This window comes from Pholis gunnellus (assembly GCF_910591455.1).
Source record: "Pholis gunnellus genome assembly, chromosome: 8".
Classification (NCBI taxonomy): Eukaryota; Metazoa; Chordata; class Actinopteri; order Perciformes; family Pholidae; genus Pholis; species Pholis gunnellus.
The window spans coordinates 15,808,693-15,833,081 of NC_136534.1; the positions used below are offsets into that span (position 1 = coordinate 15,808,693).

The window sequence follows — 24,389 nt, forward strand, 5'->3', positions numbered from 1 at the left end:
CTACGCTTCACTTCAGTGAGCAGCTTCATTCTGCAAGGAAATATAAAAAGAGACATTTATAAGACTCCAAAAAGAGTCTAAACATAAACTGATCCTCATTTAATGATCTAATTCATAACATTCACTATCAGATGAAATGACAAAGCATACACATGAGTATAAATCATTGTGTTTATTTCGTGTCTTAATAATTTAAGAGTGTTGAACAGTTGGGTTTGGTGCTCTTCAGGCGAACAGCGTGCGGTGCTGCACCATCGTGACCTTACAGTATCTGCTGTAGTGATCTAAAGCCTGCCTCGCTCTTCGTCTTTGGACACACAGATAAACTACAGATTATAATCATCCTGGTCTGCGTCTGCCGCCCCCGTTCGATCCATCGACTGGGAGGCGTCAGTCTAAGGCACGCATAGCTAAATAAGTAGAGGCAACAGTCCCGTGTGGCCTCTTGGACAGAAAATAGCAGCTCACATCAGTTTTACACCAACATCTATGAAGACCGCAGCCTCTACATGCTACATGTACTATCAGCAGAGACTAAGGCCGACTAGGTGTAAGATTCATACCCTCACATTGAATCTAGGCTACAGATCACAGACAGCTGTGCTCTGAAGCTGGTTATACTCTCATTATCCAGTCTGTGTACCGATCCCACAGGCAGTGGCAGAGGTTAATCTGTTATAGTCCCTCTGTGGCAGTCGCCTGCAATGAGATGAGGCTAAGTGTGTCTGTTCTGGTCCTGTTGCTGATTTGGGCTACGGTGCTGTAGATCCCTCTTGTTCCCCTTTGTGGACTCGCAGAATGGCGTTACACACAAACTGGAACTGACACTGAAACACACAACAAACAAAGTGTTACTAGCTGTTACACAAGTGTTTTTAAAAGGGTAGAACTGATTATATTTAACATTTTCCTTGTCATTAAATTCCATAAAAAGAACAAGATCAACAATGGACTGATCCTACTAACAAGGATTGTCTATGAAAGCTTATTTTTCTGTCATAGAGCTTAACTGTTGTACAAAATCTATTAAAACACATCAACGAGCCAACATTCACTAACACACTTAATACGGATTAATGCACGAGTGAAAATAGTCCCCACAAATATACTTTTTACTGCAGTTTGAGAAGCATTTTCTAAAAAACTGCAGCACCCAGCTGTATTAAGCTTTTTCTTTTGTATCAACACAGAGTCATGCAAGTTGCTCTGTGAGGCTGTACTTTGGCCCAGCTGTGCTTTGAGCTAAATGCTAATGTCGGCATGCTAACATTCTGGTATTTAGCAGCTTTACAATTCTCAACATCTTAGTTTAGAATGTTAGCATTTGCTAATTAGCACTACACACAGAGCACAGCTGAGGTTGATGGGAATGTCTTTAATTTCGTAGATACTCTAAACCAAAATATTGAAAAAAATTCATATTTGACCTGATGATGGCGTTATATATAAAAGTCAGCGGATCACTAGAGTAATTACAATTCCTCCCGAGGACATAAATGCATGTGCCAAATTTCACGGTAGTTCATCCAACAGTCGTTCCAACATTTCACTCAAAACAAACAAAAGTCAGCAGGACTGGTTACCTTGAAATTGTGACTATCTTTCCAAAATCTCATGGCAAATCAAACAGTTGTTGAGATATTTCAGTCTGAACGACACGATTGAAAGTTCCAGAACAGCTACTGAGTGGACCTCATGGTGAGATTGATTTGTCAACTGTGTATTTGTGACCCATTTTCAGCAGGAACCAACAGGCTGGTGGCAGAGCGTAAGGAAGACAAGACAGGGTAAGAAAGCTGGAAAGGTTTGTCCTCTGACTGTGCATGTTTTCCATCACTGTCAGGGACACAAACATATGAGGAAAAGTTCCATCAGCACAAATACATCCGAGAGAAGTAGCCTCGGGGACTGGATCGCTTTTCAAAATAAGGGTTATAGTGGCGGCAGCAGTGGCCCCGAAGCAGGCTGGTGACTGGAGGGCTGCTTTATTCCCAGCACTACCTCCCATCAAAACAATGAGTAACACTTTCCTCTCCCTCGACTTCAGCCTGCCAGCTCCTCTGCCACCAGTATAAAACTGTGTCAGCCACGTTTCTGTGAATTAATGAAGGTTAAAGATCACAGGACCCCGCAGTTGTCTCTTCACTGTGCCCAGAATTAGTGCCTCCTCTCCCTTTACATGCTATTTTGTATAGAAACATTTAAGCATTCAACAGATTTTTTTCAATCTTCCACAAGATACAACCCCATTAAATCAAATTCCCGACATCGCAGTGTGCCTAACGAAATATTAAAACCAAAATGTTGTCTTTTAAATGAATACATGCATTTGAGCAGATTGAATGGAGCCAACGAGAAAGCATGTGGCTAAGTTGTTAACTGAGCATTTTTAAATTGCTCTTCTCAGCAAATGATATTGATATTCTCTGTGGTTACGTCCCATCTTATGTCAAGCCAGATATTCCTATAAAACAAACTAAAAAGTGCAAGTTTAACGAGTCTTAGACCACATGTAGAAGACAAACCAGCTGGGCCTTATGATGATGATTCAAAGCTTGTAATTGGCTGAGATATTTAGAAAATACAGACGAGGAATATTAAGGACAGCTTCAACTTCTCTCAAGCGACAGGCGACCCTGATAAAGAATCTAATAAAGGAGAGAACAATCGCTGTGGGAGAAATCCTTGCTCCGTTTCTCCGTACCGTGGTCTGAATCATCATGGCTCGCTGATCTCTCAATGTTTTGACAATGTCCAGTGGGAACACCGGCCGACCCTCATCCAACAGAGTCAGAGCCGTTTCCATTGTGATCAAAACACCCGTCCGTCCAATCCCAGCACTGAAATTACAAACAAACAAAGCATGAAGTGTATAGTAGAGGCAGGTACAGCACATGTGTGTGTGAGAGTGTGTGTGTGTGTGTTACCTGCAGTGTACCATTAGTGGCTCTTCACCTCTCCTCCTCTCCCTGACCGAGCTGATGAACAGCAGGAAGTCTGAGGGGTCATCGGGTACGCCGTGGTCGGGCCACGCGACGTACTGCAGGTGTGTGACTGCACGTTCCTCACCCCGCTGACACACACACACACACACACGAAAAATAAATCAGAGATATGTAACCTTTGGCAAATATATCCCCCACATGAGACTAACTCTGCAGCGCTACAGGCTTAAACATTTTGACAATATTCAGCATGTGAGAAAAAAAAAGGTTGTAGCGGGAGCAGCACGTGACCAGTCGGTGACACTGAGACTAGGAAGTGGAGAGGGACACCGAAAGATGAAGACAGGTGGCGAGGAGAATGGCTGAGTTTAGAGTTTATAATAGTCATGTGGCCTGTGACTCCATGCAGGGATTAACTCGCTCCGCCAGAGGAACAGATGGGCTCACACAGCAGTACCTGTGTGTGCATGTGTGTGACTTCATACTTCATGCCTCCTTGAGCATTATCTGTTTATTTACCTGTTTGCCCCAGAAGTCAATGTGGAAAACAGCTAATTTAAATCAGGTTATCTACCATATTAAGTGTTTTAAACTTTGGATAAACCTCTAAGAAAGACCTGCCCACCCACCTACCTAATACACACTAACACACACAGGCCCACCCACACACACACACACACACACACAGACCATGCCACCCATACGGAGGTGACTGTATGTTTGGCTGTGGATAGTTTGCTGCCCGTGGTGAACTCTGTTTTGTGACATATGGCACAAACATGGTACATGTCACTGCAAACATACAAATAGAAAAGCTCCGTGTTGTGTGACCATGCTTTGCTCAGGTTTCACGTGGATAAGGAAGCAGGTGTGAACTTCAGGGCAGCTAGGGTTGCAACTAATTATTTCCACAATTGTGTTTTTGTTTTCTTCGCTTAATTGTTTGGCCGATATGACATCCCAAAAAAAACAGTTAAAAAGGTGCAGCATGTAGGGTCTGGCTGAAACCTTTTGAAACACATCTATTAATACTATATTCCATTTCTGCCAATAGATCCCTCAAAATCCTACAAAAAAAAAAAAAGCCCATCATAATATCATAATGATGAAGACATTTGGTCTTGTTTTGTCTGACCAAATGTCCAAAACCCCAAAATATTGAATTTACTATGACGTTAAGACAAGGAAAAGCAGCACATTTTCACATTTTAGAAGATTAAACAAGTGATTTTGTACTTTAAAAGTAACCAAAAAGTTGCCAATTACTTCTCTGTTGATCGACTAGTCCTTTGCTACTGTACCTGTGTGTGTGTCAGAGTGAACTGCCGCGTCACATACGCCAGGTTACACTCCTCGGAGTGACACTTCACCCGCATGTGCCCGTAATCCTTCCCTTCTGGCGGATGCGGCCAGTACTGGTGGCACTTGGTCTGCAAGTGTATGACATCACCGACAAATTACATTACATGCGACATGAGTCATCAGTCATGATACAGTGTACGACTGCTGCTGCATCCGCTCTCATGAAATCAAAACTCATATTCAACAGCATCTTATGTTCAACCCGGCAGTCTGAGGAACAAAAGCAATTCATCAGGAGCAGGATGTGAACCGATTGTCAATTTGTGTGTGTGTGTGTGTGTGTGTGTGTGTGTGTGTGTGTGTGTGTGTGTGTGTGTGTGTGTGTGTGATCGTCAAGTGGAGCGAAACTCACGGCACTTGACGAATAGCAGGAAAATGATCAATTAATGAAAGCATCTGGTTACCAAGCAACAGCTGAGACAGAGACATCTTTATTCATCAAGACCTTGATACATCGCTGCCTCTGCCTCTGTGTGAATGTGTCCTCACCCTCAAATTATTTCTCTTATTGCTCACGCTTTACATTTAGCTGCACTTTGAAACCCTGTAATTACTCACAATTGTGCCAATTTATTATATTTGTGAGCAAACATCACTGAACCTTGTAATTACCACAATCACGTATCAAATAAAACATGAAACATCATGTAATAATGTACTAGTGGTGCTGCGGTAATCACTGTTAATGCATCGCTGATATTGAGCTGTGTCATTTTATGGCGTTTCACTTCCTGTTTTAATGTGGCTGTTTACAGTGTAAAAGTATAAACGCGTGTATACCCGTCCCCTCTCTGTCAGAGTTGTTAGCATGATGATGGTGTGTATCTGTTGCTCCCAAACAGTCTGCCAAAAGTGAGTGATGGTCTGTGGCAATGGACCCTGAGCCGCAACATAACGTAAACACACACCAGACACTGGGGGCACCATCTGCGAGACAGACAAATAAACACACACAGATACACACACAGATACACACACAGAGGATTACATTAAATGTCAGACAGGGAAGAGACACTTCATATAAGTGATGCGCACCGTGATGTGGCTGGCGTTGATGTAGTCCTCCGGGCCCTGGAGCACCACTCTGGTGGCATCATCTAAAAGGAGAGCAGGGCAGCAGTGTGTGAGGGTCATACAAGAGCCTTAGAAGCACCACAGGCTCAACCAATTAAATTCCATGAGATGCTACAGCGGTGAGCTTTCGGGTCAAGGTTAGAAAGGTAGCACAGAGCTGCAGGTGGGTGGGTGGGTGGGAGGGAGGGAGGGGTGAATAGCAGAGCACATACACACAGATAATGGGAATAATCAGCACTTACAAGGTAAAACATCCTTGTATCGATTCTTGTCCATGTTGTCAGGGAGCCGAGCACAGTTTAGGGACAGACCAGGCTTCCTCCTGTATAAATTCTAGGAATTACAAGCATACAAACACACGCTCTGCACGTAAACACACACAGAAACATACAGAAACAAAAACTGCAAATTCCAGGCCAGTGACGGCATCTTTGTTTTAGATTGTCGGGAGTCTGAGTGGTTAGGGCCAACATCTGTCCCCAAAACAGACTCATTATGATCCAAAATAACTGTGTTTGTAAGACAGACTAAAGCATGCTTAAAAAAAGGTGTATTTTGTTTGGCTTATAAGTACCCTTTTAAATACCACTGTTTAGCTCCCACCTGCATTTTAAATACCTCAAAATGGAAACAGAGTGTGCCCGACTGTATTCCTCTCTCCAGCTGTCTCATGGATTCCTCCAGTGTCGTGACCCGCCCCGACTGGCCAGGTGACAGCCTGTCTCCCTGTGATTGGCCGGTGAGCGTGAGGGCGGGAGGTAACTGCAGCAGGGGTGCCAACCGGCCAGGACCTGGAATGCAAGGACGGTTCAAGGCTGTGATAAATATTCATAGAAATAAGACAGACAGCGTGCACTCTTATATCACATGCTGCTTCAGCAGTTTTGTCTCTCTGTTACACACACACACACACACACACCTTTACGTCTGATGAGCAAGGCCAGCTCTCTGGAGTGCGACTCTCTGCTGGCTCGTATGAACATGACAACCTGATCATGTTTGTGTTCAGAAATGTCTCGGCCGTTGATGAGCACCACCAGGTCTCCCTCCAGGAGTTTGGGCTCACATCGACCTGCCTACAAACAACACAACGCTGACATCTCCACACCAAACGGTCAGTGTAAGTAACAAGACATGACAGTACAGAAACGACAAACTATGTACTTGATACAGTGTCACCATTACATAGTTGTCCACCAGAGAGCACTGTCAGGTGGATGTCGCAACTTAAAAATGTCTCGCTTAGGATTTATCGAAAAAGAAATGTAGTTAATGCGAATCTGGAATTTAAAAAAAAATTTCTTTCAAAATTACCATTGGCCAATATATCGTTCTATCGTTGTAGTATCTTTAAAACTACCAAATATCGATATCTGTATTGGCCTCAAAATTCCAGCGTCCGTCAGGCTATGCGAAGGTCTTTTTCCTATTTTCAGTACTAATTAATCTGACGAAATTAATCGATTTATCGTCATAAATAGTGACATTGTTTTACAATATCGTAAAGCCAAAAGTGACGTTTTGTCCGACCATCAGTCCAAAACCAAAAGGTTTATCTTGACAAATGAATGACACAATTAATCACTTATATATGTATAAAAACAAATATATAGATATGGATATACCTCTCAAACTGAAAACATTACCTCCTTGGTGGAGGAAATTACCAATTCATATTTCTGTTGAGTGACTAATGAAGCTAACGAAGAATTGACTAATTACATCTCTTTTTCATATCTATTCATCAGTCAACATTGTGTTTACATTTCATCACAATGCTATTGTGACACCACCTGGAGACACCACGCTTTCAAAACACAAACGCAACCGTGTCGGTTCTTACCGGAGAGTCGGGTTTAACGTGGGATATGGCTAGAGGCATCTTCTGGTCCACTCCACCCTGGGAGGAGTTGAGAAATTAAACAGAGCAAGAGCGAGTCACAACGCAAACATAACGTGTGTAATTCATTTTAAACAACATACAACACTGCCTGCCACACCTGAAGGTAAGAGACACACAAAGAATGTAAGAGAGAGAGAGACCCACTTTAACATTGAAGCCAAACTTGCCGTCATGGTCGGGGGCAATACATATGAGCATCAAGTCACCGTCGCCGAGAGCACCCTGCATACACACAAGTACTCAGAATCAACGGAGACATCCATGGATATACAGTAGTACACTCTTTTTTTTTTTAGAGCTGATCGGGACATAACGGACCTTATCGTAGTGGTGTGAGATGTGGTCACCATCCTCCTCTCCTATACTGTCGTCAATTTGTAACAAAGCCTCGTCCGTCACCTGGCTATAAGAGAAAGAGATGAATGATTTGCAGATTAAGAGATGACTTTCAGATGTGATACTATTCTGATTAATCTCATATCACAATGTTTTTATATAACTTAAATGCTTTGACACATGTTTGGCCTGCTTGACTTATTTAATTTATACTTTTTGACCAATTCTGCGATTAAAATAAAATAAAAGCACCGGCCGATTTTGTGGTCTACATAGTCTATTAACCATGATAACGTACGTACCAGTTATCACAAATTTAACAACTTTCCATCTTTCCTAACATCTTTTCTCTTTACTAAAATCTTTGGCCAAGGACAACTACTGTAGAAAGGAGCATGCAAAAGCCTCGTTAAGCCGACAACAGCTGGAAGTTTCTTTAAGTGGTTTGGCAAACTCACTGAATTAACGTTAACTAGCTAAATTTGGTGTCAACAGCTGTCATTAATGCTGTAATTCAAATTGCAGCTCTTATGATACAAAAATTGCAATACATCCGATTGCAATGTCGGTGTAAAAATGATCATAGCCCACTGATTTGAGAGAGAGTTTCAGAGTGTGCCTAAGAAGCTGACACATTCCACTAACTGATTCTTACAAATGCGGTGAAGCGTCTCCCTCGCTGTCCTTGCTGCTGCTCACAGACGTCCGGTATGTGTAGAAGACGTCCTCCCCCTCCGACATGTCTTTCATGTCATTGGTCAGTTCAACTGAGGACGGGCGAGGTTTACGGATGCCGTGGCGAACTCGAGGACTTCGCCTGTCGGAGAGACAAACCAGCAAAACCAGGCGAGCGTAAGATTTTATCCAATGATTTAATCTGAGCTCCAAAAAAAGTAAAAGAGACGCTGGATAGATGTTTGACTGCAGCTGAGAACATAAAGTTGTGGTTGATCCTGTGAGCTCGTACCAGTTGGGGGTGTTTGGGGGCGATCTAGAGGGCAGGCTCTTGGTTTCGAGGTGCTCTGATGAAATCGACCTCTGCAGGACTGGGTTCCACACCATCCCCCCAACAACACGCTGGCACACTGGACCACTGCGAACAAGAAGGGAAAATAAACTTTTCAGTCTTTATGACAAGAATATACATGCAAAATAAACATGTACAGGCAACACTCACGTCTCAGTTTTACTGTTGCCAAGTCCCAGGTGTTGTGTTATCAACTTTCTGTAGGACTGAACCGTGCTGTTGTTGTGTTTGGGGCTCTTGGCAGTCCGGTTGGAGCAGAAGGAGTGATGATCCACACTAGACCTCCACAGGTTCTTACAGGCCTTGGGACAGGGCAGAACCAGAGACACCTCACAATCCTGGGTCTCCCCCTGCAATATACAGAGTTACATTTTATTTATAATGCTTTATTATGCTGAAGTTCTTTGCAACTCCAATATTCAAGCCAACATCTCTTCTCTTCTCTTCTTCTCACATTTTTTATGAATGATTTATTACTTGTCACACATATAAACACAAAGAGAAAACCTGCCAAAGTGTGGATACGAACCATTCAACCAATGCTATACTCTATGTAGACCGTGACAAGTTTGTGAAATTGTGTTAAAAATGAAAGTGTATAAATTTGCAAAATGTTGCTATAATTACAGCTCAATATAAAAGCAATCAAAAAATTGTGTTGACTCCAAACTTTCAATAGAGTCATCAGTCAGGTGTGTCGAGCAATAAAAAGCAACAATTTGTTCAGAGCGATTAAGAATAAATAAATGGCAGAGGGACTCACGTGTTTACGTTTCAGATGTATAAGAAAGCGTTTCCTCTTGAATGAAATCTTGATGATGTTTCCCCTGCATGGGAAGAATGCAGTTGGTTGAGGGAAAAGCAGACATACAAGAACAAAGACATGTAATCATCATTATCATCACTCACCAGGGGAAGAAACTGGAGCAAATCATATTGCAGAATATTGCAACACCACTGGAGGCCAAACCCACCATCAGAGGGGCGTCATTGGTGTCCTGAGAGACGATGAGGGAATGACGACAAGTGTCATACTTGAGAGGAATCGAGAGGAATTACATGAACGTTTATGTGAGGGAATCTCTCTACCATGGCAGCATGCAGCTCCACCCCATACAGCTCCAGTGTCCGCGCTGTGTTGAGGAAACACAGCTCTGCCTCGCTCTGCTTCAGCCCCCTGTGAACACACACACACACACACACACACACACACACACACACACACACACACACACACACACACACACACACACACACACACACACACACACACACACAGAGTCACATACATCACCAGGAACCAACTGCACCACAAACTTGTTCTTTTGTCGGTGGCAACTAGATGTAGTGAAGCTGTCTGTATTACTTGTGCTGTGGATGAAGATCCTCCACTTTAGACAGGAAGTCTTCATCCTGCGCCGGAATGAAGTAGCATTTGGAGAGGTACCCGGGGAGTCGAGATGGACAGTGATCCCCCATCTCCGCTGCAGGCGATGGAAAGAGACACTGAGCATTGACACATAACCAGATGCACACATTCACCAGTGACATCTGGGGTACTGTTAAGAGAGCTGCTGCTCATTGAGAGCATCCTCAACAGGACTAATTACTCACTCAGTTATTATTAAGTCATTAATCATTGGTTTCTCTAGGAAGAGATTGGACTTACACTGCACGGCGTAAGAGGCCAACACTACAGCTGCACTCAGCGGGCACTGCAACCTGCAATCATACTCCATGATTACACATTGTACTAGCTAAACAGATACTGTGCACAGGGGGGGGTTAAGTTTGTGTGTTACTAACCGTCCTTCTCTAATGTCACTCCTGATCTGGAGGAAGTACAGGTGCCTGCAGGTACGAGACAAGAGGAACTTTACAAACCCACGCCTTCATTTTTTTATCCACAATCCCACCGAGAAGCCCCTTTGTGAGTCAAACAACTTCTCCAGATCGATATCTAGCGATATATGACTGCTGCAAAAACACACATAAGTGAGAGGCACATATACTAACCTTGTCTGTTCATGCTGCAGAGAGTTAGGATCAGACATGAAGAATCGTACTCTGAAGTTCATATAAAAGGGAGATGCAAGACCTGCAGAGAAACAGTATATATCTATAGTTGCAGGTTCACCTTAATCATCTTCTCTTCTACACCCTCTATCTATGAATGTATTGTAATATATATTTTTAAACAAAAATATACTTGTCTGGAGAAATATCTCTCGGTAAAAAACAGTGAATTCCCTGTAGCGAGAAAAAGACAGATACCTTTTATCTGCTTCTTCAAGGGTTTCTCAGGCTCCAACCATCTCTGAGAGAAAGAAATGTATTAAGTATAATGGCTAAATGAGGCAAAAAAAAAAAGCATTTATGTAAGCATACCCTGTGGTTATCATCGTCTAAACAGCAATCAGTGAGTGCAATACGTTACATTCCCAGCCCAAAACGCTCAGAAGATGAACAGTGAGCTCACAGGAGAGTGTGTGTTGGCTGTGATTGAGGGGATGGCTGTGCTGGATTCTCTGATCTGCAGACTGAAGAGCTGCCTCTCCTGCAGGCCCAGGTGGTCGCATACTTGGTCCAAGAGAACCACACCTTCATCCTGCTTCTGAAAGATGGAAACAACAAACAAGCGTTGATATTTACCCGTTGCTTATTTGTACAAAATACTGTGCCATATGTTGCATATAATGTGAAGATAGGGATCTTCTTTTATATTTTAAAAGAATCTGAGTTTCTCTTTGGTTATTTAAAATATTAAAATTGGTTGCGTATTAGACAAAAACAATTAATAATGCATATATCCAGGTGAAAAACACTTTGTGGTTTAACTATTAATCACTCTGAGGGAAAACACGCAGCTCATCTGCATTTTCTCCACACATTCACATCACAAGAGGACCGTGTTTACTGTAAACTGTGGCTGACAGTGAGTTCTTGTAGCAGTAAACGCAACCATTTTTATATGTGTGTGTGGACACACAATCCGGGTGAAGATCTGTTTAAATGCATCCCTCAGAAATGTGTTATTTTTCTGTGAAAATCTGTAAAAAAAAAAAAAAACAGTAAGTCTTATCTAAACACGAGAAACACAGGAGTTAGTAATGGAGACATTAATATTGGAAACAACCGCAGCGCTCTCTGTACACATAAAGATGCTGCACAGCTGTTGTCCTAGAAAGCAGTATTTGTGATTGCCTGCATGAGTGTGTGTGTGTTTATGCTCGTCAGGGTGTGCGAGTATACTGCGTTCATGGTATGCGGATGATGTTAAAGGCTCATTTTAAGTGAGACCAGCTCTGTAAGTTGCAGGAGGTGAACGTGACTTCAAATCAAGGTCACAGAGTTAAACGAGAGATGTGGATCAATGGGGAAATATGAAAGAGTAGTCGCTCACTGTATCATGCACTGACGCTGTGATCATTAGCAGAGCACAGAGACAGATTGGGATAACATATGATCTCTTCAACTGCAGACAGGAAACAGTGTGCGTATATGTCAGTGTGTGTGTGTGTGTGTGTTACGCACGCTGACTCTGAAGGTCTCGATAGTGCCGTCCAGTAGCTGAACTAGGCAGAGCAGGTCCGGTTTTGGCATGTCTGTTACCCTGGTAACTCTGCCTCCCTCTCAAGACAAAAAGCCTGCCCTCAGCTCGGCACTGAGCGGGGACCTGGAAACACACACAACCACAAAAACAGTGTCAGATGTTTCCAGGCTGTTGTCTTCCAATGCAACTCCCTCAGGATGACAATGTGTGATGAGTAATATATGTGCTGTATGGAGTATCGGACTGCAGTGAGTAATGCAGCGTGAATGCGAAGGAGTGACTGTGTGTGTGTGTTTGTGTAATTCCTTATTATTTTGGCCTGGGTTTGAACATGTCTCTTCCCTCTCCCTGCTGCTCTCCCTGCTGCGTCTCTCCGCCTTACACAGGCAGCTGAATGATAAGAATGTTAAACATTTTCTGAGTTGAACACGCCCATCTACACTACACTACACTATGACTGATCTCAGACCAGCCTCTGGGAGCAATGGACACAGCAGGACCACAAACACACACACATATATGCATGCATGCACTGTTAATACATGCTCAGAGCTAATAACTTACCCTGGCTTTGACAATACCTAAATATGTATGTGTGTGTGTGTGTGTGTGTGTGTGCCCCTGTCAGCCATCAGACCTCTGGAGCTTGTCCAGAAAGCTGGAACTCGTCTGGTGTTCAATCGCCCCAAGTTCTCCCACACAACTTCCCTTCTCCGTGCTCTACACTGGCTCCCTGTAAGAGCTCGCATCCAGTTTAAGACTCTGGTGCTAGTCTACAGGGCAGTGAAGGGAACAGCTCCTTCCTATCTCCAGGCCATGGTCAAGCCCTACACCCCCGCCCGACCACTTCGCTCTGCTGCCTCGGGGCGACTGGTCGCCCCGTCGCTCAGAGGTCCCTGCGGCCGATCGACCCGGTCACGGCTGTTGAACTCCCCACTGACGTCAGGACAGCAGAGTCGCTGCCCATCTTTCGGCGCAGGCTGAAAACTCACCTCTTCAAGAAGTACTACCCTGAGCCTTCCACTTAGCACTTATTGTATTCGTATTAGTTTGTTTCTGCACTGTACTTTGGCTCTGGTTTATGCTCTTAGATGCTTGTGTAAACAAGGAGATGCACTCATGACGTCTGGTGACTAATAGTTCTCTTGAATACCTATGTTGAATACACTTATTGTAAGTCACTTTGGATAAAAGCGTCTGCTAAATGACTGTATTGTGTGTGTGTGTGTGTGTGTGTGTGTGTGTGTGTGTGTGTGTGTGTGTGTGTGTGTGCGCGTGTGTGTGTGTGTGTGTGCATGCAGGTGTGTGTACGTACATGTGTCCCGTCTTGGTTTGCAGGTGAATGATTAATGGTTCCAGGCGGGCCGGTCTCACACGGATTCTGAAAGGACACACCGCGTTTAAGTTAATGTTTGAACACAGTGACACACTTTGAATATATTAAAACCGAGCTGTTCACCAGTTTGGTGACTTGTTTTCCATAATGACCCCTCTCACAGGCAGGCCTCTAATGAATTCACAAGTAAATGCTACATTTAAAAAACACCATCATGTTGTAGAGACGGATGACCTCACTGGGTGTTTTGGATCTTGCAACTATGTGTTGTGTCAACATGACAGCTACAGCTTAGGAAATAAAAGAGTTATCTTACTTTATGATGCTTTTACACATATTTTCTGCCATAGATTTATCTGTACAAGTTAAAAGTGAACATTGTAGGACATAAAAACACCCAGCGTTAATGGCCTCTACTGCGTTACCAAATGTACACATACCAATGAACAAACAGGGCCTATCTCAGTGTATTAGGCACATATTTATATTGTCCGACTGTCTGTCGATAACGAACTGTGCTGTGACCTCGCTGTACTTTGAACCACAGCGCCAACAAGGAACCTGTTGACAACCTGAAGTTTCTCTGCAGCTACACCCAAAAGGAGGAACACTTCACTGGCAAACTTTCCTCCAACCACAGCGGTCCTCGTAACTACAACTTTGGCCAAGTGACTGCTTTTTGGGGAAGAGAATGTTTAAAAGACAGATAAGATATGTGTACCTCAGTCGATCAGAGACGGATCATATTCCTCAGGCTGTCCGCTGTGAAAACCTCCGGGACGGGGCGCGTTGGAGGAGCCAGGTACAGTAAGGTAAATATCCGGGACAAGTTTCTCATCCCTGGCTGTGCTCGCTCCGCGGGGCCCCGCCCCTTCGCCGCGCGCGCCGCCGATCTAGGGGGCGCGCGCGCAAAGCATATGAAATATGCAGGGCAATAGAAACCAAAACATGACTAAAATTGTAGCTACTTAAATCCTCCACGTAAGTAAAAGTAATACAACTCAATTACAAGTAAAAGTCCCGCACTGACAATGTTGTTTAAAGTATGCAAGTAAATGTAGTTTAAGTATAAAAAGTAAAAGTGTACAATGCAGAAAACTTGCCCCTGTGATTTACTATACTATTATATATAATATCATTAGATTATCATAATGTATTCATTAATGTAAAAGCAGCATTTTATTATTTTTAGTGGTTTGAGGTGGAGCTCATTTTTAACTATCGTATATAAGACTTTAACGAATGATTATTATCTTAATGGATTAATCTCCAGATTATTTTCTCCATTTATGGATTGATTGTTTTGTTTGTAATAGTCAGAAAAGACCCAGCGAAATGGCAGAAACAATTTCCCAGATCCTAAAATGAAACCTTCACAATGCTTGTTTTGTCCAACCAACAGTCCAAACCTCAAAATCATGAAGTGATTACAATAGGCTTACCTAAAGGGGAAAGAGCAAACTCTCATACTTGAGAATCTGGAATCATGAAAAGATTTTTGGCATGAATAATCTCTTAAATAATTATCATAATAGTTGCCAATTCATTTTATTATTTATTTTATTTTGTCTATGAACTTGTTGACTAATCCGCTAATTGTTCAGCTGTAATAGCCTATTGTGTTTGTTGTATTTTACATGTTTTGTATTATGCTAAAATTGTAATGTAATTATAATTCAAGTTGTTAAATAATTAGTGGAGTAAAAGTGCAATATACACCTCTGAATAGTGTAGTAGAAGTATAAATTGAGAGTGAAAAAAAATACTAAAGAGAAGTACAAGTATCTCAAATAATTATTTCTTTATCATACAATGTTTACACCTGCTTTAATGGCATCAATCTAAGACAGAGATGACAACTAACTATTATTTTCATCATCAATTTCATTCATCATTTAGTCTATAAAGTGAAAAATGCCCAGCATACGTTCTCACAGACCACGGTGATGTCTTCAAATTGCTCTTCTTGTCAGTAAAACAGTGAAAATCCCAAAGATGTTCAATTTATAATGATGTTAAACTGGGATGGACATTTTGTTTTGGTCTGTTTATATGAAGATACGAATTCCTATAGAAAAGAAATGAAATCCTCTGCTTTCCTGTCTCCATCTACAGGACAGAAGGAGTACTGCTGTCACGTGTGTCCAGCATGAAAAATGTACTGTTGATACTGAATGCTACTGTATAAAATAACTGTAACACCCTCAAAAAACAAGCTGAAGGCATTTATGAACGTTATTAGTTTATTTTAATTTAAAATGTTTCCTTATGCACACTTATGCCTAAAATAAAAAAGGAAGTTGTGAGTGGAGTATTCACAACCTTTACTTAAGTTAGTGTAAAAATACTGCTGTCCTGGCCTATCTGAGCAGACAGTTGTTTGTCAATGGAGGCTCGTTAGCTTGATTAGACTCACCTTGACCCTGGATTATAAATGCTGGCCCCTGTCCTCTCTCCTTCGCTACAACAGACATCCACCTGGAATTGTTGCTGTTTGGTTTTGCTGAACACTGAACACTCCAGTGTTTGTTTTGTGTACTGTAGTTGAATGCATTGTGCTGGTTTAAGTTTAAACTTGCATGGACTGCCTCCTTGTCACTGAGCCAGTTTGTGACAAAGTACAATATTATGTTCATATAAAGTGTCTAATCAAATAATTTCCTTATCCTAGAAAATGTAAAGAAACGAGAGTCCTCATATAAATTGGTGTACTGTACGACTTTTTTGCTGCTGAACCAAGTCTGAAACAAGATGATTTGACCCAACATGTCCAATGTCAACCACAAATATGTCTGCAGCTGACATGACTCCCAGATCTCTGACTGTGTGGACATGACGATGAGTAAAAGACATGGCAGAGACACCACTTATTTAAAAGTCTATGACAGTTAAAAGGGTGTGAATGAGATTGATTCTTGAATAAGATAATAAAGGAAAGAGAGGATGAATGCGGTTGATAATGGAGCTATAATTGACACCAGAAGTAACATGGTATATAGGTGTCATTCTGCAGATATAGTTGGAATGTGGTTCAACTTTCCCTTTCTGTTATAGACTTGAGGCTGAAGCAGCGAGCCTGTTCTTTCTGGTGGCGTTGGCTGAACTGCTGAGTCTCGGGTGTGTTTCCTCTCTTGACTGTAGAGTATGCCCGTTGTGTTCAGTGTCACCTGTTGCATGCCTGGAGAAGCGAAAAACCAGCCCCAGCTAGTTCCACAGCCGTTGGAGTGATGTGACAAGAGGTGTCAAACTGAGGCCGGTCGGTGAGACCAGCACAGACCAGTTCACTTTAGGGTGACAGGGGGAAGCTAGCACTGTAACAGAGAGGGACCTCCCCTCCTGCTGCTGTTCAAGGATCAGCTTTCCGCCACAGCAACCAAGACACCCTGTACCAACTCGGATCCCAGCAGCTCTCAATTTAGAAACACACACAGGAACACACTTGATGTCATTTCAGTATCTGCACTTCATGTCCCATTTATCTGATTCACACACTCTTATCTCATGCTATAGTCATCCATTGCCCATATTCAGTTTAATACAATACTTCTTGTTAAACCTTTGCGCTCATATGGACAAAGCCCAGTTTCATCTCCTAAAAGAATGTATTGTCTATAACTTATTTTGCTGATACAGATGGAAGAGAAGAATCTGTGTTTGTGCCAGATTCAAGATAGCTCCTCTTTCATTTCCAATTTTTAAACAATCACATGTTGATATAAATGTGTCCTTATGTTATTCCTTCAACAACAGGATTATTTGGATTTAATTGTGTCTGAATGTCTGGAGTGTATATAAACTGCTGTGATATGAAACAATCAGCCACTATGTGAGATATATCACAAGCATGAAACTGGGTCTGTGGTGGTGTGGACAGGCCCTGTCCTTTCTCAGGGTGTGTAGTAGCAGCCACATGAGACAGGAAGACTGATACAGAGCTGTCATGTGCTGGAATGCTGTCGTGACTTTACACATGTAGTGTAGTTTCCATGATCCGGTAACTGTCCTTATAGGTTCAAAAGAAAAGTGTGTGCTGCAAATCTCTGGTCAAACAAAAAAGAATGTGTGTTGTTGGGTGTGGATGTTTTTCTGCATGTTGGTTATCACACACGCACATTAATTCAGTAGCATACATCAGTGTTGCCGCCCACTCACAGACTTAGTGGTGGCATACATTGCTTCCTCTAGTCAACTGTGACAAATAAAGAGGCCTAAAGAAAGAAAGAAAGAATTGGGCCCCTTTACCGACTGAATTGGTACAAGGCACTGAGCTAAGTCTGCTGCCTTCACGTACTTGTCGCCCACTTTTCACTGTGTTTTTGTTGACCCCTTTTGTACTATGGATTGTAGCTACTAACCATGTGCTATGCTGTGGTATTATTTACAAATAACTGTGTACTATATTGTGTATGGTTATGAGTATATAGGCCTATTCAGTTGGTGCCCCTTTAAAATAAGACACAGTTTATAAAGGGTTTATAAGCTCTACGTAATGGCTTTATTGATAGTTTATAATGTTTTATAGATCAAATACAAACCACTGATACCAGCAATTATTTAGGTTAAAGCGTTTTTCACTTTATTGTGTGCCATCAAGTCTGCATTATAAATAAAATGTCAGTATAGGTACAAGTCATTAATTCGGGGCAATCGCTCTAACTTCCCAAGAAACCATCATCATTTCTGTCATTTGCAATTGATAACTTATTGATAAATGATTGAAAGAGCAATTCATCAAATCTGCGGTTGTAAATGTTATTCAATTGTTAAGAAATGGATGATCTGAAGCTGTTTGCAGAACCCAGAACCTGACTCACACTCAGACTTGCAAGGTGAAAACACTGCTGCTGCAGCCGGTTATAAAAAGGGTAATAATAGTTCACTTTTGTACCGTATTGATAATTTTAAAGCAATGACTTATGGCAAAGACAAACATGTTCACTTTAGTCGCTCATGTGCGCACGCGTCATGATTCTCGACCTCTCCGAGGGCACGTTAACGCAGCATTGCCGGTGGTACTCTGCGTCTCCTACGTCAACGGGCTTTATAGCAGAGCAGGCACACTTTGCAAGTTTGGGACAAGCGGGGCGTCTCTGCGACTGGAAAGCTCGCCTTCACTATCAAACAAACCTTTCTCTCCTCTATTTCAGTTGTAAAAAAAACAACTCCCAGTCCGTCAGTGTGTCTTCGTCCAGATGACTGTGACTCAAGACCGGCCGTTGACCAAAATGAGAGGGCTTGTGTCTTTTATCTCAGGTTAGTTAAGGATATCTTGCTTACCGGGGCGTTCTTTACGTTAAGTCTTACGTTAAGTCTTACCACCAGCTCATGTAGCGTTAATACAGTCAAAAGTAACGGTTTAAATCTGACACAATTATTATTTTTATACAGAAGTCATATTTTAACTTTTGTTATTTGTGATAATAGTTTAATAACTTCTTTAAAGTGACGTTATGTGAAATTCATGGAGTAGTTGACGTTAGCTAAATAAAATCACATCGTTTGAACTCTTATGTAAGAGACTAACTAACCCCCTGCTGGGCTTTACAGCTCTGCTCAAGGCGAAGAAAGTTGGCTTCAGTGACTTCCTACACAAATGTGTTTCCAGTCAGCAATTCTGCCAAAGGTACGTACACACACAAAAAAAAACATGTCTACAGCTTTTTTTAGTTGGGGTTGAATTGGATTTTTTTTTAAACACAAATCCCCCACATGTAAATTCTGTTTTTGACCTCCTGATTGAAGCCTGGACACCCGGAGAACCCTGCGGCGACGGAGCAGGATGAGAAGAGAGAAGGATGAAGGCGGCACAGTGGTGAGCACACAGAGACTGTGCCGAGTGTTGACAGGAGCTGAAGCTAAATCTGACCTCCTCACCTTTCTTTCCCTGTGTGTCTTTTCTCTCCTCAGAGCTCCGTGAACGCAGAAACCTCACAGTAAGTCATTTTACCACCTGATGCCAAGAAATAAGTCATGACAGAAAGAAAGCGGGAGTTGACCACTTCCCTAAGTCAAGGACATTTACCAGTAACATGGTTCCTCTACTTCAATGTGTGCTCACAACCTTGCTCATTAACTGTTCTGTCCATTAATTAATCATGTACTAGCCACAAATTAATTAATTACTGATAAACAGTTAAGGAGTATTCCTATGAACGCATATCTTGCTCCGGTTTTGTTAACCAGGATGAAACCGTCAGATTTTGATTACCTCAAAGTTATCGGCAAAGGAAGCTTTGGAAAGGTAGGTTTTTCTTTTCTTCTTGTACATTTTTGTAATTGTGCTTGTGATATATTTTAGTTGGGACATTAAATGACACGGCTCAATCGTGTACAGGTGCTGCTCGCTAGACATAAAAAACATGAAGGCTACTATGCTGTCAAAGTGCTGCAGAAACAGATCATTGTCAAAAGGAAAGAGGTAAACTAACTAACTAACTATCTATTTATCTATCTATCTATCTATCTATCCATCCATCCACTGTATCTACTGTAACTGTTTATAGCAGCGGCATGTGATGGTTGAGAGGAGCGTGCTGCTGAAGGGACTACAACATCCATTCCTAGTGGGGCTCCATTTCTCTTTCCAGACATTGAACACGCTCTACTTCGTCCTGGACTACGTTAATGGCGGGGAGGTATGTGATGAATCAAAAAAAAATTACTTCTCTCTGTCAAACTTTGGTATGGCAAAAACAGAGGTGAAATGACTCACAGTCTCCCTTTGCCCACAACCATTCAAAAGTTCAAAACAATGCAATTTTGATGTCATATTTAGAGTACATTTTTACAAATATTAAGCATAAGATCAACAGAAATAGCGACATATTTCTGAAGCCTACACCACTCATCTGTTTCTTTTAAGCTTTTCTACCACCTTCAGAGGGAGGGGTCATTTCCTGAAACCAGGGCTGCTTTCTACACTGCAGAGATGGCCATGGCCCTGGGCTACCTCCACTCTCTGGACATTGTTTACAGGTTCATACACACACACACACACACACACGCACACACACAAACACCACCAAGCCATTAAAAAGTCACTCTTTCACCTTTTACTTGGCTCACTGCTCTTTGCTCATGTTTAATTGATTCATACAGGGAATTCCCAATGAAATGTTCACTTTGACAGAGCTCTGCATAGGAAATGTTTACACAAAAAAAAACACCATGTCCTCCAATACCATATTAAAAAATGTACGGTAAAGAAAAGCGAGGTGAAACCAGAGGAAACTGAAACAAAAACAACAGCAATATAATTTTGTGTAGACTAAACCAACACGTTTGTCCCATCTGTTTGTCTGCCAGAGACCTCAAACCAGAGAACATCCTGCTGGACAGTGAGGGTCACGTGATGCTGACTGACTTTGGGCTTTGTAAAGAAGGGGTTGCCATCGGTGGGATTATGCATACATTCTGTGGGACTCCTGAGTACCTCGCTCCAGAGGTGCTACAAGGCCACCCATACAATCCAGCGGTGGACTGGTGGGGCCTCGGCACTGTGCTGTTTGAGATGCTGTATGGACTGGTGAGTTGAGGATGTGAAATAATCTTTTCATCCCATCGCCTTCCTCGGACAATTCTCCTTACTCCATCTCCCTGTCCTTTCTCTCAGCCTCCATTTTACAGCCGTAGCAAAGCAGAGATGTTTGAGAACATTCTTCACGCTCCTCTGAAGGTGCGTAGTGGGGGGTCTCAGGATGCCTGCTCACTCTTAGAGGGATTGCTGGAAAGAGATGTCTCCAAACGCCTAGGTGGGAGCCATGACCTTGTAAGTGCACACACAAAAAAACAGAAACAGAAACGAACAATGATGCACATACACGAACATAACCACAGAGGGTCTAATTTCAATGTGTCCCTAGGTGGAGCTGCAGGAACACTCCTTCTTTGCATCCATCAACTGGGACGACCTCCTGGCCAAGAAAGTTAGACCTCCGTTCATCCCAACAGTGGTAGGAGTGATTCAGAAATGGATGGAGAGCATTATTTTTAAAAATCAATTGATAGTGTATACTCGAGCCTGTGTGTATTCTTCTCCACTCTCCAGACCGGTCCCTGTGATATCAGTTACATTGACCCAGAGTTCACGCGACTACCCGTCCCTGCCTCTGTGAATGAGCGGTGTCAGGCGGGCAGGACCAGCGAGGCCTTCCCAGGATTCTCCTTCATGAAAGCCAGTGGAGCGGTTGGCAGCAGAGCCGGTCTCATAACAACACCCATTCCTTTGGGAGCATGTTAGTTCAAATATTTATTTTTCTATGTCATAAATTATTAAATAAAAGTATATTTTTAAAAACGTAAGCAAAATGATTCTTACACTAACACGGCATGTCTCATTGATGTCTCACTAAAGTACAGTATATCTTATGTAATAAGTTAATTTAAGCATCATAATGCGAAATAGGCTGGTCACTATTTTACAAATCCTAGCTACCTTTAATGTGTAAGAAAATAGAAGAATAAACACTCAATCTGAAGCAGCTTTATTTTTTAACACTGAACACTTATCTTTAAAATATACTGCAAACATCTATTGCAACTTTCCCGTTCTGCTTCACATTTGCAGCTCACAAAAGGTTCTGAAAATACTTCACAGGCTGCCTTGGAATCCTGCACAGTAACAGAGGCATTGTGCATCACAAGCAATATACAGAGAACGTCTCCTTGTAGCATTTACATAACACCAAAGGATGCCAGTGTGTTGGAAACACTTAAACACAAATTGGACCCAGTTCTGACTTGACGTGTGATGGTGAGGAAATGTCTTTTTTTTTTTAGTGACGAACACAAAAAGCCCATCACTGTTTCTCCAGGATGAGAGCGTCTGGTCTGATCCTTTCTACCTCACTTCACAAGACTGTTTAAGAACCGGTCCATACACAGAGCGGCTTCCTGTCTGTCAGGAGATGCTGAAGGAGGCGTAGCTCTGGTCACTCTGGCAGGTGAAGTAAGCTATCAGCTGACCGTTGCAGATCATTAAAAACAAGCCGCTACCTATGGAACAACAAAAACGTAGAAGCATAAAAAAAAAATTGAACTCATTGCGTTAAATGCAATAATTAACACAAGTTGCCAGTGATGTTTGTTTTACCTAAAGCCAGCCACCACTGCCACACCATGGGAAACTCCAACATAACTGCAACATGGAAACAAAAAAATGCAATAAGCAATTTGTGTACCTGGGAAGACGTATTGTTAGATTTGCGCTCACCTAGACTGGTGATCACTACATGAAGAAGTGTGACCGTGAGGGCGTAGTCCCACACCCTCCTCCTCACCACTGCAGCAAAAAACAGGCCGCTGCAAAAGTAGGTGAGCTCCAAGGACAGGAGGTTCACTGAGGAGGACAAACGGCGGAAAAATACAGTAAGTGAAAAAGAGTTCATGCCCATTGTTGATCATATTGGCTGCAATTTAGGGTGCTCACCCAAGTATTTGGAGTTGGATTCAGCAGGTTCGGTCTTAAAGTCGAATGGAATCAATCCGTCAAAGTGATCCAACCTAAACGAGAAGATAGAACTGGATTAAATGTACAATAAACTACTGTCAGAAATTGAAAGAGAGTGTGTTAAACCACTGCAAAGTGTGTACATATTCAGCCTTATATGTTGCTCCAGATATAGGTCACATGGTGTGGATAAAATAACTACTGTGAATCTCACCTGCTGCAAAGGTGGATCCATCAACAAATTAACCCACTATGAGGCCCTAATCAAATATAAACAGTGTGGACCCTATCGACCCCCTTGATTTCCTGCTTTCTGTGCATTGTGTGTGTGTGTGTCTTCCACAACCCCCAAAACACAAACTGCAGACTACACGTGATATATTTCGCCTACAAAACCAGTCAAATGCATACCGCCCGCGCGCATGCGTGTTACGGATTCTCACCTGAAGGCACCGAAGCACACACTCCCAATCATGTAGAAAAGAGAGTAAAATATCACCAGGCACAGCAGCAGATTGGAGAGCACGGTCTGTGGGATTGAGAGAGAATATATCACAATACAGCATCTAATTTGCGGAGCAGGCAACACTAAACACTAACCTGAAGCTGTGCAGTCCTACGTGCTAACAGGCTGCAGGGACAGGCAGACAGCGATTATATCTGCTGCTAAACCTGATTTTACTGTTAGGATTATAATCTGTACACATATAAAACATTGACTTCAGACGTCACATAGCTTGTCATATTCTCTGTCATATTCATTATTTAATCGCAACATGATTTCCATAATCAGTCGATCCCAACAGACTGACAGTTCACGGAGACGTTACTCATGACACATGGTCCCTCACCTTCGAGTCCAGCGCTTTGCCTTTGAATGCCATCTCATGGTTCGTACTTGTTCTATTACAAAATAATTGTAGGCTGCAGCACGACGCACGAACCCGTTAATCCTCCGTCGAAAACTGGACGTCTTCTGCCATCTAGCGACCGACGCAAGACACAAAAACCAGCGCCGCCGCTTCTACCGCCGTTCACTGAACTCATTTCACCTCGTATCAGGGCGGCCTTTGTTGACTAAAATAAATACTTTCTCTCCATGTACCTGTTAGCTTTAGCTACTGAATGCGTAGCCGTTAATACGATGGCGATTTGTGTCAAGACTTGGGGGGATTTAATCAAAATTATGGCGAAAACGGCCAATAAAATCAGTAGCTTTATTATACCGGAGAAACCATGACCGCCCTATGTGGGAGGGATTGAGCACAGCAAGATATCTGGAGATGATGTGGTTTAACATGAGTATTTGGACTATTAGCGACTCTACAAACACTTCAAATCAATCTGAAAACACCAGGAAGGAATACGCCCCCGTAGTAACCCCACTATTAAATTAAATGGGTTC

General features: G+C 42.4%; 3 protein-coding genes across 4 annotated transcripts; 1 reads left to right on the top strand and 2 right to left on the bottom strand.

Moving 5' to 3' along the window:
• Positions 1-166: 166 nt before the first annotated feature.
• ptpn3 (protein tyrosine phosphatase non-receptor type 3) lies at positions 167-14,396 on the bottom strand. The gene is made up of 27 exons (XM_079164245.1): positions 14,258-14,396; positions 13,516-13,581; positions 12,182-12,323; positions 11,127-11,261; positions 10,922-10,964; positions 10,664-10,745; positions 10,454-10,498; positions 10,317-10,369; positions 10,014-10,131; positions 9,737-9,824; positions 9,557-9,645; positions 9,411-9,474; positions 8,798-8,997; positions 8,588-8,713; positions 8,276-8,437; positions 7,603-7,687; positions 7,429-7,506; positions 7,225-7,281; positions 6,301-6,457; positions 6,000-6,172; positions 5,624-5,714; positions 5,343-5,404; positions 5,088-5,234; positions 4,247-4,375; positions 2,928-3,073; positions 2,705-2,840; positions 167-827 (listed from the first exon to the last, which is right to left on the bottom strand). Exons 3-27 carry the CDS (start codon positions 12,248-12,250, stop codon positions 753-755), a joined length of 2,610 nt encoding a protein of 869 aa, XP_079020371.1. The 5' UTR covers positions 12,251-12,323; positions 13,516-13,581; positions 14,258-14,396; the 3' UTR covers positions 167-752.
• On the top strand, positions 14,220-21,793 carry sgk2b (serum/glucocorticoid regulated kinase 2b). Of its 2 annotated transcripts, XM_079164253.1 has the most exons (13): positions 14,220-14,348; positions 18,684-18,789; positions 19,084-19,159; positions 19,279-19,348; positions 19,444-19,469; positions 19,720-19,777; positions 19,871-19,954; positions 20,040-20,171; positions 20,399-20,511; positions 20,842-21,061; positions 21,149-21,304; positions 21,399-21,488; positions 21,584-21,793. In XM_079164253.1, exons 2-13 carry the CDS (start codon positions 18,729-18,731, stop codon positions 21,773-21,775), a joined length of 1,278 nt encoding a protein of 425 aa, XP_079020379.1. In that variant the 5' UTR covers positions 14,220-14,348; positions 18,684-18,728; the 3' UTR covers positions 21,776-21,793. The 2 variants fall into 2 exon arrangements, with proteins under 2 accessions (XP_079020379.1, XP_079020380.1); XM_079164254.1 differs by lacking the exons at positions 14,220-14,348; positions 19,871-19,954 and having other exon boundaries at positions 18,622-18,789.
• Positions 21,794-22,091: 298 nt separating this feature from the next.
• LOC306700544 (putative transmembrane protein 244) lies at positions 22,092-23,871 on the bottom strand. Its single transcript, XM_079165583.1, has 6 exons — positions 23,836-23,871; positions 23,428-23,513; positions 22,964-23,037; positions 22,748-22,873; positions 22,628-22,672; positions 22,092-22,530 (listed from the first exon to the last, which is right to left on the bottom strand). Exons 1-6 carry the CDS (start codon positions 23,866-23,868, stop codon positions 22,436-22,438), a joined length of 459 nt encoding a protein of 152 aa, XP_079021709.1. The 5' UTR covers positions 23,869-23,871; the 3' UTR covers positions 22,092-22,435.
• Positions 23,872-24,389: the final 518 nt, after the last annotated feature.